Genomic DNA, 20848 nt, shown 5'->3' with positions numbered 1-20848 from the left:
AATGGTTCAAAAAGTTTATTGAATTATTTAATTTACAAAAATCATATCCCTATGAGGTGCTCTATGCAAAATTGGATAAAATAAACTGCATATAAAACCCAACCCTAGTAATGCAAATACAACACAGATATGAGACCATGGAAAGGAGAAAAAAATAGTAATAATAATCATGACACACGTGACATTCATGAGGGATTGTCCCAACCATCCAAGAACTGGTTCAACATGATGCCTTCTCCCTCGATATACTCTGTATATTTCACCATTTTGTACAGGCCTTCCATTATTCCACTGGTCCGAATTCAGAGTCGACAGAAGTCTCTGCATTCTTTCTTGGCTAATACACCAGATTTGCCATTTTCCTTTTGATCAGAAAGTAGAAACAGACAGTACAGATACTGAACATGTGCACTATTAGATGCAACTTGCTATCTTTGGTAGGGACCCTAAAACTGCAGTGGTCAGCTTTCTTCAGTAACAGGAATTTCAGTTTTGGCAAAAAAACCCCCCAAAACCAATCCAATTTAATTGTGTTGTTTAGTAGAACAATACTGGCAGTTTCTGTTGAACATACAAAAAAAAGTCTGATCTGGTTTAAAAATGGCTATCATTTACATGTGTTTCAAATCCAATGATTAACATTCCTTGACTTGAAAATGGTTCCATAAAATGTCACTACTGCTCAGCAGGCCCTTCCTTGTGTGAGCATGGATGCACTGCACAAGAACACAGCTGCAATCCCAGCTCTCCTGCCTTTTCCTCCCATTTAAAGCAATGGGAATATTCCTGCAGATCTGAATGCCAGTTTCCTTCTGAACAAGCAGGAATCTCCTTGGGTGACTAAACACTTGCACAGTAACTTTTCCAAGTTTTCCTGGGAAAAGAGGAGGGTGAAGCAAAAACAACAGAGTGAAGGAATTTGGGACAATCAGTGCTAAAGAGTTTGCAGCTCTCCTCTGGGATAACATGAGCAGGAGGAGCAGGACCAAGAAAAAAATAATTAAAAAAGAGGAAAAAAAAATTAACTAAAGAGTCAAGGAGTTCCACTTTAAAAGAGAAGGAAAAAGTACCAGACTGTTTCCTTCATAACATTAATATTCCATAAATATTGAGCAGTATTTGATTAACTGTCATTAGCTGCAACTTACAAACATTTTGTTTTCTTCAAGCACTATCTGGAAAAGATAATTAAAAAAACAGAAAAGAAAAAAAAAGTAATTCTGCACCTCTCCCGTCCTCCCCACTTGGTGGAAATGCAAACAGCCTGCATAGCCATGACTTTCTCAGCTGCAAACACTTAGTGGAAGACTAATTAGACTTGAACACGTGACTAAATCTGATCACTTAGGAGTAAAACATGCAATATTACAACAGACAGCTACCTGTCCTCCCAAAGGCTTGGCTAATTTGGCAGAGAAGAAATGTTTCCAGATGAAAATAAATTCCAAGAGCCTCAGTGAAAGACGGAGTAGTTACAATATATTAGCGATTTCTGTGGCATCAACGTTTTAAAAAGCATCAGCAAAGTATTAAATATAAAAGCCATATGCATATACCCCTCCATCCTCGGGAAAGCCTCATGGTCTCTCTGTAGTGTGTGAAGTGGTGTGTGGGCTGGGGAGTTAAGGCATGAGCAGCAGCAGGAATCCCTACTGCCTGAGCTCCACATAGTTGGCAGGGAAGAGGCCATAGCGGCCCTTGCACACCCCTCTCCACCAGCCGTCGTCGATCATCTCGATGTTGGTGATGATGTCGTCGGGGTCAAAGGAGATCTCGTCATCACCCGCTGCAAAGAGAACCCAACAAGGTCAGCACCCACACAGCCAAGGGCTCACAACAGCCCCAGCATCTGGGTTAAAAAGCTTTTTGGAAATTCCCACCATTCCCAAAAACAGCACTCAGTAATTTTCAATCTGCACCCCTGTTAAACCCCCAAGTCCCTGACTTTTCATTTGCCATAAGAGACATAAAAAGGCAAAGGAAAAATCCAGATTTATCTCATGCAGAAGAGAGCTTTCAAAGCCAAAGGGTGAAAACAAGAGCTTTGCTCACCAGCTTGGTAATCGTAAAGGGCTATGGCCGTGATCCCAAGTTCATTTTCATACTCATCATAGGCATTTTCTTCTGAAGAGAGGAGAGAACAATGAAAACATGAAGTGCATTATCACCCTCAGATCTTTCCTGTGGTGCTTCTCCTTCAATTCCATTGCTAACCCACACAGGAAGTAGGCAACAACCCATGCCAGATTTCAGCAGTGCAGCCGTTCCCTCTGCATGGACTTTTTCCCTCAATCACACACAACTGAAGTATGAAAAGAAGCATTTACAAGAGACATTGAGTACAGAACTACATAAAACCAATCAGCCCTGTACTGCTTCTGTAAAATGTGATAGGACAGCTGAGCCCAAGATCACTATGTAAGAGAATAATTAATACAAAAGTGCATGCAAGGGGGGCAGAAAGGGGCCTGTTTAAAATTCCCAGGTTTTTGTACAGAGCAGGTTCATCCTTTGCAGTTCATTTAGTAACCAGAAGAGATGAGGAAAAAAAAACAGGATTTCAAAAGAATATTACTTTCACAGTTTCATAGATCCCTACTCCACTCCTTCACAGGCACAGAACCCAACACATCAATTTCAAACTCCAAGAATTTATAGGGTTTCTTTCTGGCGCGGCACACGTTTAATCTCCAGCTCAGTGCTTTCTTCTCATGTTGAGCTACATTCCATGGGATGGGAATGGTTACTCCTGAATTTCTTTTTGAACTGAGACCCTGGAGAGCACTGTAATTACTCCAACATCATCTCATAAAAGTGAACTAACTTCAACACCTTGCTGCAGCCATTTATTAGTTTCCTAATTAAAGTTTGCTGGTGGGGAATGTAGAAAGTCTCATGGCACTGAGTTTAGCAAACCAGGACAGTGTGCTACCAGCACAGCTGCTCATTAAGCTCTTGCACAAGGAAATAATTCTTATCCTAAAGGGTTTGCTGTGGGACACAAACCTGCTTGGTAGTGGTCTGCTGCTCCTGCCACCTCATAGACAGTCTCTGGCTCGTACTTCGCCTCTCGCTGGCTCACTGCTTCCTGGTAGTCTGGTTGTGCCACTTTGTAGCCAGCCTCTGGCTCCTGAGCAGCAGGGTAGGATGGGCTGGAGCTCTTGCAGGCTGACCCTGCTTCATAGGAAATTGCATCCTGCAGGTAGACAGGGTTGCTGTCAGGGCTTTGTGGAGAGGTTCCTGTGCTCAGGATCAAAGCCCACATCCCAAAGGGCATCCCAACGCACCTCGTAGACCGAGCTGGAGGGCGACTTCTGCTCCGCCACCTGTGTGACAGGAGAGGCTGGTGGGGTCTGCTTCTTAGCTTTAGCTTGCTCCTAAATCCAGGAGAAAGGAAAATTTCAATGCAGTTCAGTCACAGATGAGGTGACCAAGAGACAGCCCTCCAGAAGCAAGGAAAGGCAGCATATCCTGCAATGACCTGCTGCGGTCACAGGAGGAGTGGGCTGGCTGGGCCAAGAAGAGCACCAGAAATGCAGCACAGCAGAAGAGAAAAAAGGGAAGAAACAGAACCCCCATGGCACATATGTATGCCTGTGTTTAAAAACAGAACCCCAGAGTTGTTTGGCCCATCTCCAGAGGAGCTGCAGGGTTTTGGTGCTCAGTGTATTCATTCTGTTCATCAGCTGACTGGGCCTCAAGTCCCATTTCAGCCTGAGTTTACAGAACCTGAAGCCCACACATGTTCTGTTCTGGGTGCACCACTGATGAACTGCCTTTGATCAGAAATGGTCGTGCAAGCTCTGGCAGGTCTGCAAAACATCCTGCCAAGGCAAAGGACTGAATCACTCAGACAAAAGTGGGTCCTATACACCGATAGTGAGGACTCCAGTGTTCAGAGGAGTGAAGAGATATGGTAAAAATAAAAGCAGTATTGCTTTTGTGTTCTGTTACACAATGTGGATCTGTTCTGGCACTTAAGTGCTTCACGCTGTGCCATCCCACCTGTCAATCACATGGCAATTCCACAATCATTGGAAAGCCACTCATTAGGGAGCCAGGACAACAACGTACAAGAAATGCTGTGTTATTCATATGACACAAAACAAGATAACTATTTCAACAGATAACTTTCATTTTGCCTCTCTTTACCACAGGGGAAAAGTAAACCATGAATCCAAGGCCAAACTGTCTTCTTCACTGAAAAAAGGAGGAGAGGATGTGTGCAATGAGAATCTGTGCACTCCAGTAGTTTAGGCCCATCAAGCTGTAACACCCCAGAGGATTCTCAGGAGAAATGGCAGTACAGAGATATAGTGGTAGGACTCTGTTGCAAAAAATTCTTCACTTCCTTCGCTTGTCACAGCTCAGAAAAAAATACATCTAACAAAGAAAGCAAAGTGTGTCTTGAGAGCAGAGCCAGCTTTGAAGACAATTCAAAGCTTAGTGCTGTGCTTTCTGGAAAAAGTCTCTCCGGATGCAAACCCTCCCCCACTTTTAACTTCTGCAGTACAGATAAAAAAGGTAAAAAGGCACCAGCAAAGTGATTATTAGAAGTCAAACTTAAGTTTGGGGACAAAGTAAGTACTATCAATCCATTAATGATGGCAAATCTGGCAACAGTTTGACTAATTTGTCCTAGGAAATGGGTCTGCAATCCAGATTATAGTTTAGGATTGACACAGCGTAATTGCCATAAAACATTTAAATTGCATGGTTCCCCTCAGGCTGGGTTTTGTTCCACAGTGAAACACTCCATGAGAAAGAGCATCCTGCCTTTTTTTGCAAGGCAGCAGAGAACAGTGAAATCATGAGGAAGCACTGACTCAACCCAGGCATCAAAGAAGAGCTCCCTGAGCACTCTCTCTGCCTGTGTGACATTTGTGAAAAGCAAACCAGAACGAGGATTACCAGTAACCAGGGCTCTGGAAGGAATGCAGTCCACATGTACATTCCCATTACGGGAGTGTGTATGTCCACATATCCTCTGAAGGTGAGGCTTTATTCTTTTGTGTGAAGAAGTTCACTGACAAAAATAAAGTTCAGTCCAGTCAGAGTCCATCCCTGCCCTTTGCACTCTTTGTGGATGGTGCGGATCACATCCCTGCCCTTCCCCTGTTCAGCCTGGGAGCAAGGGGCAGTGCCAACAGAACCATTTCAGTTCCACTCAACCTCATCCCCCCTCTCTCCGTGCCTGCAGAGTTCCACAATTAACCATGGAGATGTTCAGGCTGTAAGAACATTAATCATCTGCTTACGGGGAAATTTAAATAGCAGCTTTGGGGGAAAAAAACTTCAAATGTGTCCAGGCAACAATCATTGATGAAGAACTGATGAAGAAAAATCTAGCAAAATGGCTGGGATTTAACCCACATTTACAGTAAAAAATATATCAGTAAAGAAATAATGTAATTTCTGAGATAACAAAATAATTTTAAAAAAGACAGCAATTGAAGTCCCTTCCAATCCAATCCAAACCATTCCATGACCTCTTCCTCTCCCAGATTTTCTCCAGCACAGTAAAGAAACCCCAGGAGTGTTTGGGGGAAGGTATTAAAAGTCCATGTGGAAGAAAGGCAGCCTTAGAATGATGCACAGAAGATGAGCTCCCATTCAGCTTGTGATACATTTCTGCAGTGAACATATGTTCACACTGCACCTTGTGATGCCATAAGGCAAAATAGGTGATGAGAGAAAAAGGGGAAACAAGGAAAAATAAAAAATAAAGTCAATCACTTTAGAGAGCCTACCAGACACTCTTTCGTACTCTTACAAATTAATAACATCAAGCCTTAGTCTCCTCTTATACAAACTAATGCAAACAAATATGTAAATTCCATAAAGCAGATAAGATGCAGTTTCTGTCCTGGAATTATCTTGCTTATGAATAACACAAAAATCATGAAGCTTTTACCCATGCCAATGCAAAGTCAATTTTTTAAATTCCCTAACTATGATTCAATTAACATTTGGAAGATTATCTTCCTCTAATCTCCTGGCTGTGTTCTATACCACCTCCATCTCCCAAAACACTGATCCCAAAGGAACAGCATCACCAGCTCTCACCATGGGGTTAAACTTCTTGAACATGCAGAGCCTTTTGGGGACCACAGAGCTCTCCCCTCATGAGTTCTTCCATGCCCAAAGGGAATGTAGGACTGTCAAAAGACAGAAGTACAGGAGGAAAAGGCCAAGCTGGAGTCAAACACAGCTGAAGCGCAGGCACAAACACACACGTTGAGCTTTAAAGGCCAGCTGGAAAGAAGGAACCTTTCCTCAAAGGTTCCCTTTTCTCCCAGCACTGCATTGAAATGAGGCTGCTCCAATTTGAATCTTACTGACCTCCAGTCTCCTCCGAGCCTCCTCCTGTTCCTGCTTCTCCCTGGCCATTCTTTGGGCTCTCTCAGCTTCTGCCTTCCTTCGATCTTCCTGCTCTTTCTCCTTGGCCAGGTTCTCAAAGTTAGCTCGGATGCTGCTTGTTTTATTGGCAACTGTAACATAGAAAAGAACTCAAGTCAAATCATGTTTCAGGTTTTATATAAAAGTAGCCTGGAATGAGTTTTTGCTTTGAATTTCTGCTTTTCAGCCCTCTGAGCTTATAGTTCAGTCAGGGAAGTCCTTCTATTTCTCTTTCTTCCTCCCCCTTCCCAGCTCAAACCTCATGTGCACCTTATTCTCTTCCAAAAAAACCTCTGTAATGCCTCTCCCTCCTCTCCTTCATGGTACAGCCCCCACCACTACCCTACACCGTTTATTCTCCCTTATTCCTTCCTTATTCTCATGCTTTTTATTCTTCTTTCCTTAACTCTGATGAACCTCAAGAGATAAAAAACAAACTGGAACAAAGCAAAACAACCTCTAAAGGAGGGAGGGAGAGTATCTGAGGTTACTAAAGAGCTGCAAATACAGCAGCTCTCTCTGGTTATAAACCTTACTCAGCACTACTACATCAACATCCCAGGATTTCGGACATTATCACCTCCAAAGGAATTGGGGCCAATGCCTTACCAGCTTCTACTGGCTTGGTCTTCTGATACGTGGATGTTGGTTTCTCAATATCTTCAAAAGTAGCAGCATTCTATCAGTAAGGACAAAAAGGATACATGTAAAAATCCCCACAAATTTATGAAGACAATCACACAGACTCAATCTGAGATACTTTACTGTGATACTGTCCCTAAGGCTTTTAGTAGAACATTAAAACGAAATCAGGAAGAATCAAGACTTGACAATAAGAATAATCCTTTCTGCAAGTCAAGCTAAAAAGAATTAATCTTCAGTGGCAGTTCTAAACATATCAAAATCCTATTAATTAAAATAAAAAAGTTTATGAGTGACTAATCAGAACTAAAAACAAGGCAATAAACATACATTGTATAGTCGCAGCTGCTCTAAACCACATAAACTGGCATCAGTTCTATGTGCATAAATCTGCTTTTTAAAGGTTTAAAAAAGCACAACACTCTGCCCTTAGACTGGAAAAGTGTCCAGAAATAGAGTAGTACAGATCTAACCAGGTTCTTCTGCATGGTCAGAAGTCATGGCTCTTTGAACCAACTTACCTTGTCCATCCGATCCTTCTGGACACCATATTTTCCTCCAAATCCTTTGGAATAATCTAAAATGACAGAAAAGCTCAGAGCAGGGAGTTGGGTGCCCCTCCCGCCTCATTGCCAAATACAAACAGCCACCTCAGGTGCAAAGAGCCATTTCAGGTGCATGCAGAGCCAATGACAGTCACCAGAGAAAATGCAACTTGACTTGGATGCAGAGAGGACACAGAAGCCCAGGAGCCCTCACGAACACCAGCAGATGACAGACTGTGGGCCACATGCATTCCCTGAGTAAATACGAAGCTGAGGATTGAACAGGCATCAAGCAAGGAGCAAAGGAGGAGCCTTCCTGATGCACCACTTCTGTAACACAGCCTTTGACAGCAGCAATTCTGAGCCCTCTGCAGGAATCATGGAGCCTGAGCTATTCTGCTTTGCTCAAAGGAGTCTTCGGTGACCACAGAGGTGTTTTGGTCTTGTTGGGTTTTTTTCTCTTTGTGAATGGCAGGAAAATGTAACAAATTTCTCATTCCAGTGGGTTTGGTTGTGAACATTAAAGCTGGTGAACATTAAAGCCATTGGTGACAATTCCTGCTCTACACACAGAAAGGGGCAATTGCACAGGCCAGCTTTAGCTGCCTAAAGCAACTCAACACAACAGAAATGGCTGTGCTATCCCACACCAGCTCTGAGCTGCACACTCTTCCTCCAAGCTGGTGCTGACCTCAGCACTTGTCACACTCCCAAATTCACTCAATGACATGGACAAAAACAACAAAGAAACCCAAACAGGAGAGGGATTCCCGCTCTCAGAGGAATATCTGAGGAGCACCAGAGCAGCACAACAGCAGCAGCAAGAGCGTGTGGCTGGAAAAACACTTCTTTGTGGTGGCAGTGAGCTGTAGGAATGTGCCCTTATACTGTCCATGTTTCCTATCCATCCCTGGAATGCAACCCCTTCTCCTCTCTACCCCCAAACCACTGGCTCTCCCTGCCAGCCACTGCAGTGCTTGCACTCGGGCTCTGGAAGTCTGAATATGTGTCAGTATAGAACAGGAGAATTATCAGCTATCAATGAATAATCTCATTTTCTTCAGCTTTGCATGTATTTTCAGCCACAATAAATATACTACACTTACATTTTCCTGCTCCAGACTCCTCACTTTAAGATAACAGAAAATCAAGAATTCATGGGTTGTACCCCAACTATTTCACAATTAATAAACAGAGCATTATAACAGCATTTGCTCACCCAAGAATCACACACATTCTCTGTTTCTTTCAAAGACTACAATCATCTAAAAATGACCTTGCCACAGCCCATTGCTTGTTAATGGTTACATGCGTGGTCGTTGTCTGAATATTTTTCCACCAATTTACCCAGGCAAAACTTTATATTTAGTCCCTAAAGCTGACTTCATTAACATCATACTAACAATAATGTTATTGTCACACCACGTGTACAGCTATTAACTATTCAGGATTTTGCAGAGCTGTTGACTAAACACTGGGTGTTTCCTGAACACAGGATTGCTTTAGGTAATATTTTAAGGGTAAAATGAAGAAAACTGCTGGATCATGGAAGGACAGAAGCGCAAGAAAATGTCTGCACATTCCTGCCGTTGTTCTACTCAGAAAACTATTTCAGACTGTGTGAGAAGTGGCTGCACTGGTAAGAAAGTAACAAGTGAAAACGGTGCCTTGTTGAGATTCATGCTTGGCTAGTTTCTCCTTGTAATCAAACCCCACAGCAGATGGGTCCTGCCTTTCTGTCTGTACACCAAACTTCCCTCCGAAACCACTCTTATAGTCTGAAAAAGCCACATGGGATACATTAAAACCAAGGCAGAAAAATAAAGAAGTTTAGCCAGAGACAATCAAAATGATTTTTGCAATATTTTAAATTATCAGCAATTTTGGATGGTGAAAGAAAAGAAATATTTCAAGACACTTCCATGAAAGTAAATTTTTAAAAGTCTCAACTTGAGATGATTTACCAGATATAAGAACACCATTCTGAAGTCACAGAAAAAAAGCACTTCTCAATATTTTTCATCCATACTGCATAATGTACTTGCATTTGATCAAAGGTATGAACACAGGCACACAGGTCATTTGTTCACCCAAACAAAACAACAAAAGATACAAGAGAATAACAAAATAATCACCAAAAGATACAAGGGAATCAAATGAGCTTCCTTCATCAGCATGGTTAACATCTGTACAGAGAGTTGACTTAAAGAGGTGTGAAGATGGGCTCCATAGAGACCACCCTCCAGATATTCCTTGAAGGAAGGAGGAATGTTCCTGCTGCCACACAGCTTGAGGGAGAAATGGTTTCAGCTAAGAGCTGATCATTCCCTAGTGCTGCCTAGGGAACAGCCATTTACATACATACATATATATTTATATTTATTTATAGATATAAATATATATGTGTGTTATAAAATGAGGGATGGCACAGATAAAAACGTCTTCAGGTAATCCCCTCACAACAAATCTGCTGGAGCACCCAACAGAACAATATTTTGAGGAAGTTTTAATTTCACTACTTAAAAAATATTAATTTCTTTAAGTCAAGAGCAGTGACAGGCAGAGTGCTGAGGAGCAACAGCTGCATTTTACAAGAAGTTGTATTTTTACTGAGCACCAAGTATTTCACAGGAATAGGTATCCCACAGGCCAGGAAAAAGGACAGCATTGGGTTTTAAACTCTTGCAACACCGAAACAGGGATATACACAACAGAATCCAGAAGGGAAAATTTATTTGTGGAAAGCACATGGGAATTCCTAATCTGTGGTCTGCACAGCTCAACTGAAAAACAAAAATAATCCAGTATGCTTGCAGGCTCATAAAGGGAGAATTTAGCCTTGAGCCCGGACTTTGAGGGGCTGGGTCTCAGCTGTGCCAAAGCTGCTCTGCAGCCACCAGTTCAACCAGTGACAGCAAAATCCAGATACAGGAAAGGAGCCTCACATCAGCTCCTTAGAGGCTGTGCCCAAGGCACCAGGGCAGGGCTCACACAGACAACAGGAGGTCAAAATGAGGGCAGGCAGAAAGAACAGCAAGGAACTGTGAGCTGATGTACCTTTCTGGGACTCGTGCAGCTGCACCTTCTCCTGGTGGTCCCAGCCAAGGGCACATTTGTCTTGTCTGTCTGTTTGCACACCAAACTTGCCTCCAAAGCCCTTTACATAATCTGTGAAGTTTTCAGAAAATATAATTGCAATTTGTAGCTGTAAATCACATTTCATAAAAACCCCAGGAATATGTTAGGCAATGAGCTGCCCTGTTAATAATACATTCACCTGTTAAAGGGGATCCAAAATCTGCACACACATAGGGCAAATGCACATTTACCACAAAAAAAACCCCAAACAAGCTAAAACCCACCCCCCCCAAAAAAATCCTCTGAAGTATTTTCCCAGTTTAAAAGGGTCTGAGCTACTATTGTTAAAGAAGATAATAAAAACCTTTTTGTGATTCATGTTTTTCCGTTTTGCCTTGATATTCAAAGCCAACAGCACTTTTATCCACTTTGTCCTTGTCGACACCGTATTTACCACCAAAGCCCTTGGAATAATCTAGAGATAAGAGAGATTTTTGTTTCTAAGTGTTCAGCAACAAAATCATGACCTTGAGAAACTGTGATAATCAGGGCTGCTAGCATTGCATCATGTTTTAAAAGAAGCACTGACATCTGCAGTTAAACTTGATTTCAGACACTGAAGTCAGAAATCCTTCAGCACACACAATTCTCCAGGATGGAAAATAAAATAGCATTTTGCTGGGCAATATCAGCAGTTCAGCTGCCTGACTCCTTGGTAAAATTCTGAAGACACTTACGGCGAAGTGACCTTCAAAACCCACGTCAGCAACTGCCTGGATGATTTCAAATACCCCCTGCTCCTTGTCAGCATTTCTAGAGTGCAAACATTTATTTGGGATAAACAGAAACCAGAAGACAAAAATATCCCCATTTTTCAATAAAATGGTCAATTTTTGATCGAATATGCCTGGAAACTTTTGAGAAGCAACACAATATTAACTCTAAACACTGCTAAGTGTTTTAATCCACAAAGAGCTGATTATTCTAGAAGTACTTCTCTGAGGTGCTTAAGCTGTGCACAGTCTCAGTGCACACTTTGATTTACAGATTTCAAAAGCAGCTGTAAAAAACCTCCAGACAAACCTGTGTGCCCAGGACCATCCCTTAAAACAGGTAGAATTTTTTTTAAGTTGGCTTTTTTTCCAGAATTTGCGGTTTCCAGCAATGTAAGTTTTACCCAGTGTTACCTTTCAGCAGGTTAGGAGTAAAAGAGGTGTAAAACATGAGTATTTTACAACATGGCCTATGGGCAGTGCCTACAGCACCAGGGAAGGAGCCTGCTAACACGTGTGTCTATTCACCCTTCTGGGAGTCGTGTTTCTCAGTTTTCCCCAGGTAATCAAACCCCACTGCACTCTTGTCCACTCTGTCAGCCTGTACTCCGTATTTTCCACCAAAACCACTTGAGTAGTCTGCATTGAGAGTAAAGCAGAATAAAAACAGCATGAAGGCAACTTGTCATGGATACAGCATAGCCTAGCAATTGAGGGGAAAAACAAGTTATTTCAGAAGTGAAGTATTATGAATGCTTTAGCACATAAAATTTAGTTTAATTTTAAAAACAAGATAAGCAACAGTCCTATAGCTTATGATGATTCCCTTTAAATTTTTTCCCTATTTCCAACATGGTGCAATAAAGCAAAAAGAGCAACTCCCAGTGTCCCTTACATGTCCTTGAACCTCACTTCAGAAAGACTCCTGGCAACTATTTCCTATTTCCTTGTCTTAAAATTCCCATCAACTCATGAAACTGCTAGGAAATTCATTTTTTCCTCCTCTGTTCCACCATTTGATTAATTGAGAATGTCATGAAAAGGTCTCACTAAAGAAGGTACTTCCCATACAGTGAAAGAATCTACTCTATTTTTTATAGAAAAAGTGCCCACCCAGGTGACCGCCTCCCCACTTTACCTTTTTGGGAGGGATGCTTCTCAGTTTTGCCCTGATATTCAAACCCAACAGCTGACTGGAAGAGAAATAAAATAACAAGTGTGACAGAGTTAGGCATTAGGAGAAAAACTGAATGCACTTCAGTGGACATAGATCACAGCAAGTTCCTGTGTCTTCCCATACTGCTCTGATCTTCTGGACTGGGGGCATAAATACCTCTTTAACTTCTGGGCAATATTCATTTACATGGTAATTCAGTGCATGTGTTTGTGGCCAAGGTGTTATCCTCCCTTGACAAAGCAAATTGTACCAGCAGCACACTCCAGTTTGGCCTTGTCAGGTCCAACAATTCAGTATGACAGAAATCCAGCATTTCCATGCAGAGATTTTGCCCGTAGTTCATTTCTGATACAGGACAAACCATACCCAAACATTCTACAGTATTCACACTGACCTTGTCAAAGAACACAAAAAAGTAGTATTTTAACATCTCTCTTCAGCTTTCTTTCCAACTCACCTTAACTTCCCACAAGGGCTTTTTTCTACTCTGCTTTAAACAGTAATTTATCTCCCTAAAAGTCAGTGTTAGCTTCTGCTAATCTTCAAAAACAGCAGGAAGAGCAGCCCACACCACCATCCCGAGACACTGGAATTCTGCAGTTTTATGTACAAAAGGAGAAAATCAACCACTATGGGTGGCTGCAGTAGGAGATTAAATAACTCACCTGGTCAACTCTATCGGTTTGTACTCCAAACTTGCCACCAAACCCTTTCACCGAATCCACTTGAGAGCAATGCTTAGAAAGTTTGGATTGGTATTCATGTCCAACAGCTGACTGGAAGAAATTGGTGAAGTTCAGAGACAGCAGATCTACACAGTCCTGTGTGTCAGACAAAACACTGCACCAAGCAACCTGACGGTGAGTTTTGTTTCCAACATGCATCACTGCCACTCCGCCTGTTGAAACAAACTTCCCTAGAAATCCCTACTCACTTGGGAAATCTCCACAAGGATGCTGCCATGCTACCAATCCAGCAAGGAAAGTGACTGCATTTTATGGGGACTACTTTATGCCCTGAATTTGCACTTCAAAAGCACAGGAATGAAAACAAGACAGGTACAGAGGGAGTCCTGATGGTGTTCATGCAGAATTTGAAGTGAGCTCTAGGTGAAACACACAGCCTTGTGTTTATTTAGGGATCTGTTTTAGCTGACACAGGACTACAACAAATAAAACAATATTGTTGTACAACAATACAAATACAACCAAAGCCAACTGCCATTTGGTTTAGGGAGGCACCCAAGTCTCTTGCACAAATCACAATTAGGCATCTTCCTCACATGCAAAATGGTACTGAACATGAGGAGATGCATCCACACCTGTGCCAAAGGTATCCCAGCCCTACATCCTGGCCCTGGAAGTTGAGCTGAACGGAAGCTGAGCTCCATCCACCCCACAACAACTGGCAGGACACAGAGATATGTAATTACACACCTGCAAGTGCCTCCACACAGCCCTTGCTAATGTTACACTGACCTAGTGCTAAGGAGCCCTGGAATTGATGCTGGAGCCTCTCACCACAAGCAAAATTGCTTTCTCCTTGCCCAGTGCCAACACTGGGAACTGGCCTGAGCAACCCACAACTCACCAATAATCCGACATTGGACCATCCCGTGCCAGGCAGCAGGACTTAAGTGAATTAATTTGAGGACACAAGGTGTCTGCACACGTAAGTATCCTGGATTTTACAGTGTTTGCTCTTTTTTTTCCACACAGGGGCTGGAGGGAACATTCCCTGTCATTAGGGAAGCAAAGCATTACTGCCTGAAGTAATTTGCCAGGTAACAGATTAAGGAGACCAAGGATGGCAATAACAGGACACTACTTTAACTCAAAAGCATTACAAAAGCTCCTTCTTTTCCTGACTGAATCATACTCCTGTTCATTTTGCAGATGTTATGTAGCACAGTATCTGTGAAATGTGACAGAAAAGGCTCTCCCCTCCCTTTATTCCATTACATTTATGGAAAACATGAAGCTCTGAAAATTTTAGGTTTTACGTGGTTTTACCTGATCTCCCTTTTGTTATACCAACTGAAGTATAAGTGTGGTGTTTTCTTGGTGGTACCAGGACTTTCTGCATTTCACCAAATACCAAGCATTACAACAAAACCCCTTTGGAAAAGATTTAGAAATTTTTTTTTTTTCTGTAATCTGTATTTCAGTCAAACACCCTCATAACTTTTCTGTACATTTTACACCAACTCAGGATATATGGCACACAGAGTGATGGAAATATTCATTTTTACTCAGCACCAAGGTTTTGCCCTAAATGCAGCAAAACCCTGCTCCATGACAATGCTGCAGCAACCCTGATTTAATGGCCAAGCTTTCAAACCAAGCTTTAGGAGTAGCACACCTGCACAGATACCTGCAAAGGAGACATCTCAGCCACAAGGCTTCAGAACTACAGTTACAAGGGAGAAAGATTTATTACAAACAGAAATCATGAACACCTTTTGTGCCAGCAGCATCATCCCCATGGGCATGACCAGCATGTTTTTCCCCATGATTAATTCTGGCCTATGGGAAACACTGCTGACTTTTATTCCTTTCTTTTTTCCCCATGGACACAGATGAGGGATAAACTGCTGACACTAGAGAGCAGCAACAGAACAGGCCTGGCGGTTGAATCTGCTCAGCAATTCATTTTCTCAGATTCAAAGGTTAGTCTACTTCAAAGGCCCATTGAGAACTGGATAGCAATTAAGTCTGGCATATGAGAATCCACCAAAATTTATAGCTGTCAAGTTACAAAGAATACAAGATACAAATAAAGTAAGAAAACTTTCTTATTAAGAAATGTTTTGATTCTTATCCTGGCACAGCTCATGAAAGAAAGCAGCCAGAAGTTGATATGCTTATTTATCACATGACTAAAGCAATTATATTAAGAATTACATTTTTTTAACAGTGTAACATATGCAGCCATCAACTCCTTGTATCAAAAAACTACCATCTGATTGAAGTACAATATTTTAAATACTTGCATTATTTGTCACTGTTTGCTGTTTGTTCACAAGAGCTGCACTCTGATTTTAATGCAGCAGCACATCTTTTTTCATTTTTTGGCAGTCTCTATCTACATGCACAGAGGAGCTGGCCTAGCACCCAAATAAAAAGATCATCCTGGATTTATTAATGCACCAAGCTCTTTGTTCGTTTAGAAACATAAATTTAAAAACTTGAATCTTGACTCCAGGGAAATCCTCCCGAGACTTGGCATCAAACAAAACCATGTGGGGCCGCTGCACACCCCAGAGCAAAGCTGGAACAAGCTCAGCTCACACAGAGTGGTGCTGGCCAGGCTTATGCCTTCGCTGATCACCTCATCCCAAGGAAGCCCCATCCACACTTACTTTATCCATGCGATCTTGTTCCACGCCAAACTTCCCTCCATAGCCATGGGAAGCTTTTGGTCCCGTTTGCAGCTCCCTTTCTTTGAGGTTCTGGTGTTCTTGGAATACATTCTCTCTCAGCTGATGAATACTTTAAAAGACAATGAAGCAGCAACTTTTATAAGCAAGTTTCAGCAAGCAACTTCATAAAGATGCAGAATATAAAGCTGACAAAACTATAATCTTAAACAGAAATTGGATCACTTGTATTTTTCAAGCCCTTCCTGCTTTTTCAGTGTACAAAACATTTCCTCATATTCTGAGACACTGGATTTGTCCTACTGCAAAATGTTGTTTAAAAAAAGAAACTGCTGGTTTTAAGACTAATGTAGAAGGGAATTTTGCTATTTTAACAATCTATTATCTACAATTGATTTGTGGCTGAAACACTTTTTTTTCCCTCATGTCCTAATTCAAATTCTTCCCAACACTTTCTATTTAGATGGCAGCTTTTTGGAATGGGATCATCTCTTATCACATACAGTCCCTGTGGTATCAGGGCTAATTCTAACAAAGCATTATGGACAGCACTGTACTGCAAAATAAAAATGTAAGGAAACTTGCACCTCTTCTTCCCAAACGGATTCCTTAAAATTCATAGGAATTGAACTGAGGGCAGTGCAGGCTATGAAAAGAAGGGTAACCCAAGGTGTAATCTGTACTTTAAACACTTTCCACTGGAGTTTTAAGCTCCCACCTGTGTAATTCAGCCAGCAGGAATCCCCACTGCCCTCAGAATAGAGCACAGTAACACTGATCCCTGAAGTAACCAGAGTTCAGTCTCCCTCTGTTTGCAGCATCGCATATTTCCTAAAACTGCCTTAAAGTTCTGTCCTAGACACCTTCTGTAATGCAGGATTTAGGAGACGCATCATTTCTGTTTCACATATCCCTCTGTGATGCACTCATTTGCTTTTCCATCAGAGAGCTCCATTTGTTACTTTGCCAGGGTTTTTATGAGTTTGGCGGTAGAAGTGTTCTAAACAAAGTATAAGAATTAACGGACCAAACATTTCCTTAAAGTACCAAACCAGATCTGCTCAGATCCCTCAGCTTCTCCCCTGGCACTACTGGCTCTTGTACCAAAACAGCACAAAAAAACCCTTTTCATCTACAGAGGCAGGAAAAATAACATTTCCAGTGACAAAGGAAGATTTAAGGGTCCCTACACCATATTTCTGATCTTAATTTCAGCTCTGAAGACACTGACAGATTTGAATGACCAGCAATCTAGCAAATAACCAATCTTCTACAGGGACTCTTGTTTTAATTATGAAGACACAAGTAACTGAGATCATGAGTGGATTAAAAGTCACTTGGGACTGTGCCTATCAATACATTTCGCAAGAGAGTTGCTTTACTTGATGTGCTCTTGGTGGCCGGACCCATTCACAGTTTTAGCTCCCCAGCGCTGTTCTTTCTCACTCACATCATTCTGTGAAGAACACACATAAAAAGAGAGTTAAAAACCCAAAGAAATCGCTAATCACACACATTTCAGAGCTCACAGCAAAAGCTTCCAGCAGTCACTGAAACCACAAGTGTTAGAAAAGCAGCTTCACTTCCCTCCACTCCAGGGACACGCTCCTGACAGTTTATTTGGCCAAGACACATTTCCCACCCCACAGAGCTCCTCTGGAACTGTCCCAGAATATGCTACTGGTGGATCAGTAAACCCCAAAAGCCATACCACGAAGTCTGGATCTGTCTCCCAGTCATCAGCTCCATCATCCTGGCTGACCGACACGGTGTGGCCTGCAGTAGCCTTCCACATCTGCAACACCAGCAGGAGAAGCAGGGTCATGCTCCCCTCACATGCCAGCTCATTTGATTTGCATAGGAGCTGACAAAGGAGATGCAATCCAAAATTCCCAATAACGTATGTTATTTAATCACATCACCAAAAACTGTGCTTGCAGTGAAAACAGGTTTGACCATTGGTGCTCAGGCTGTCTTCTCAAGCTGACTTACAAACCTGCTTAATTCTCCCATTTGCACCGTAAAAAGATTAGGAGCAATTGCTGTTTCAAAGAGAACAAAATCACCTTTCTTTGCTCAAATTAGTATGTGTTTTTTGTGCAGTCACTGCACTTCTGCTCACACAGGTTTCCAAGCCAACATGCACTTCAAAAGCCTGCTGCTAATTCTGGATCCTGTGCATACAATTAAGGTGTAGGATAGGTGATTTTTTCCCCCAGGTGTTAAAAATGGTGAGCACAGCATTGTTCTTCATCTGCATTACACGTGCACAATCTTCTCTGCCGTGCAGGGAGTTTCAGCACAGTGACAGAAATCCCAACAACTCTAAGAATTAGCACACAACCCAGACACTGCTCCAACAACAGAGCACAGGAGTGTCTGTGCTCCTCAGGTAATCCTTGGTGAGACACTGCGCACACAAACTCAGCACCTCGTCTGGCTTTCAGGGGAAACAGAGAGTGACTGCAGGAAGCAAGACTCATAAAAAAGGCAAACAATGACTTCTAGAAACAACACGCAGCACTTTCAAGAGGTTAATGATTTGGGGCCTCTCACTTTCTGGAAACTTCATCCCTCATGGAGTATCAAGTTGGATGCTTTTAATTAACACTTCTGAAGATAGCTAGTTAGCAGAATTCCGGATCTACCTGGTGCTAGTGGCTGAATTTTATGCCCTGTATTCTATGCAAATCAAAACAAATACATTCTAGAAAGCAAAACTGAAACAATCAAACTACAAGCTGCCTGTTCTCACAGCTTTTTCAGAATACACTTCAGAGAAAAGATTTCATTTTTCTTTGCTATTCAACTAGAGTGCAGTTTTTTAACATAGCATCATTCTATCCATTTACCTTTATCCTTCTTTGTAAGAACAGATTACAAAGATAATTCTCACACGCTATTTAATTCACGCAAGCATAATTCAGTGGGCGGGATGAAAACTCACTCCCTCTTAAATGCATAACTAATAAACTCTGGGTAAAGTCCACAGCTCATTCTGTCAGGCTTGTTCTGCAGCCTGGTAGAATGAGCTGATGAGCAACTTTTATGGAGTGTTTCAGGACTGGTAACTTGAGTGAGAACAGCTGAAAAACTGACAGCCAAACACCAGGGTAGCAAATGATGAAGTAGCCTGGAAGGAGGGTGCAAAAGCAGAGCAGGTGACATCCTAACAGTATTAGCAGGTTTCCCCTCATGTTTTTTCAGGTCTCCCATCTCCAAATTCCACTGGCAGTTAAGGAACTAACCTTTATAATAGTATTTCATATCCAAAAAAACTTTGAGACTATGGGTTTATAATCCAAACCTTTAGAACACAGGTGGTTTAATATCGTCCCGGAAATATACTGTCTAAAGCCTTCTCTCACATTATTGTGTCTGATTGTCCTACTCTTATCTACTAAAATCCAACCTCTCGCCAAAAAAAACCCCAAAAACCTTGGAAAGCAGAAGCCAAGCAGCTCAATAATGAAATTCAACATGGGTCCAAGTTCTTTCTAACTTCTCCTAAGACGGATGTTTTGGATCCATCCTTCCGTGCTCCACCACGCTGTGCAAGACGTTTAGAAACGGAATTCAAATGATGAGGGCTGACACAAGGGTACTGTGTATGGTGTATTTCTAGACATTTTGTGCCAAACACAACTTTTTCCCCCCCAAGTACTTCTTTCTCACACTCACTTGATTGACGCATTTTGTTCATTCAGCTGTGCTTGGACATTTCAAAGAACAAAAGCTGGATCCTTCAGTCTAGGTTTCACTGCTTCCTCCTCAAGCTCTCACAAACAATAGCACAGGGAAGAAGGATTTCACACGCACTCCCGTGCAAAATCTAGAATCCACCACAATTCTTTGCAAATCATGCGCACAAACGCCTACATTTTTCCACCGCTCAATCCTGCACTTAGTGAATTCCACAAAGAGCAGCCCCAGCGACCAGGGCTCCCAGTCCACAGCTAGCAGGAATAAGCCTGGTTTCCGCCTGCTATTCCAGCACCGATTCCAGGGCAGAACGAGAAGAAACACGATCTATTCATGACTCACTGGCTCACGTGGTCATGATTCCTGAAGGAAGAAGCAAACGCTACGTTTCGAACACAAACCCAGGCTAAATATATGCCTCGAATGTATGCGCTCCTGAGCGCTGCTATGACTAATCAGCGCACACATCACCCTAGCCAGCACCTCCAGCCTTCCCTCGGCACCTCCCGCTGCCCGGGGTCTAGGGACGAGCTCGGGTCAGCAGTGCTGAGGCTCGGGGCGCAGCTGAGGAAGCGGGCAGCAGCTCACACCCAGGCTGGCCGGGGCCACACGGCCTGAGCCCGGCTCGGCCCTGAGCGGCTGCCGCGGCACCACTGCTGTGGGGACCCTCCGCCGCAGACGCTTCCCCTCAAGTTCCCAGCTTCGGAGTTGAAATAAAATTAAAAATAAATAAAAAAAAAAACCAAACCAAAAAAAAACCCCACCGAGTCCCGACGCCCCCCAGCTCTGCCTTGCGCTCCCCGGCCGTGCGCGGAGCCCCAGCCCGGCTCCCCCTCAGCCCCGCCGCGCCTACTCTGCCTCTGCCGCCACCGCCGCCTCCTCCTTGGCGCTGGCTCCCCGCCGGTGCTTCCCGGGCTGGCGGCGGCTGCTGCTGCTGCAATTTCCGCTTCTCCCGAGCTCCCACTTCCTCTTCCCGGCTCCAGGTGGGAGCGGGACGGGCTCCGCTCCGCCCCGCCGGGAGGGGCGGCTGCGGGAACGCCGCCTCCCGCGAGGCCTGCGAGCCTCTTCCACAATGATAAATATTTATTTCTGGAGTTGTTCTGTCCCCCGATTCTTTCAGCTGCTGAAAAAATGCACCAGCAGTAGTTTAAAA

General features: G+C 42.9%; 1 protein-coding gene across 4 annotated transcripts; it reads right to left on the bottom strand.

Moving 5' to 3' along the window:
- Positions 1–20748, bottom strand: CTTN (cortactin). Of its 4 annotated transcripts, XM_056493239.1 has the most exons (17): positions 20549–20700; positions 17705–17788; positions 17376–17449; positions 15976–16105; positions 13280–13390; positions 12576–12630; positions 11966–12076; positions 11029–11139; positions 10644–10754; positions 9254–9364; positions 7563–7618; positions 7009–7078; positions 6343–6491; positions 3288–3377; positions 3007–3196; positions 2053–2124; positions 1–1786 (listed from the first exon to the last, which is right to left on the bottom strand). In XM_056493239.1, the coding sequence occupies exons 2-17, from the start codon at positions 17786–17788 to the stop codon at positions 1650–1652; spliced, it is 1662 nt and encodes a 553-aa protein (XP_056349214.1). In that variant the 5' UTR covers positions 20549–20700; the 3' UTR covers positions 1–1649. The 4 variants fall into 4 exon arrangements, with proteins under 4 accessions (XP_056349214.1, XP_056349216.1, XP_056349215.1 ...); XM_056493241.1 differs by lacking the exon at positions 9254–9364; XM_056493240.1 differs by lacking the exon at positions 11966–12076.
- Positions 20749–20848: the final 100 nt, after the last annotated feature.

Source organism: Oenanthe melanoleuca, chromosome 5, assembly GCF_029582105.1.
Source record: "Oenanthe melanoleuca isolate GR-GAL-2019-014 chromosome 5, OMel1.0, whole genome shotgun sequence".
NCBI classification, from domain to species: domain Eukaryota; kingdom Metazoa; phylum Chordata; class Aves; order Passeriformes; family Muscicapidae; genus Oenanthe; species Oenanthe melanoleuca.
This window is presented reverse-complemented; position numbering and strand designations above follow the sequence as displayed.

What these genes read in the sequence shown, in the direction of transcription:
- CTTN (XM_056493239.1), bottom strand. Translation starts at nt 17,788, where the DNA reads ATGTGGAAGGCTACTGCAGGCCACACCGTGTCGGTCAGCCAGGATGAT. An exon ending in GCTGCACGAGTCCCAGAAAG is followed by an intron (nt 9,365 to 10,643) that starts GTACATCAGCTC and finishes TGGCTTTTTCAG; the next exon opens with ACTATAAGAGTGGTTTCGGA. An exon ending in AGGCTCGGAGGAGACTGGAG is followed by an intron (nt 3,378 to 6,342) that starts GTCAGTAAGATT and finishes TCCTGGATTTAG; the next exon opens with GAGCAAGCTAAAGCTAAGAA.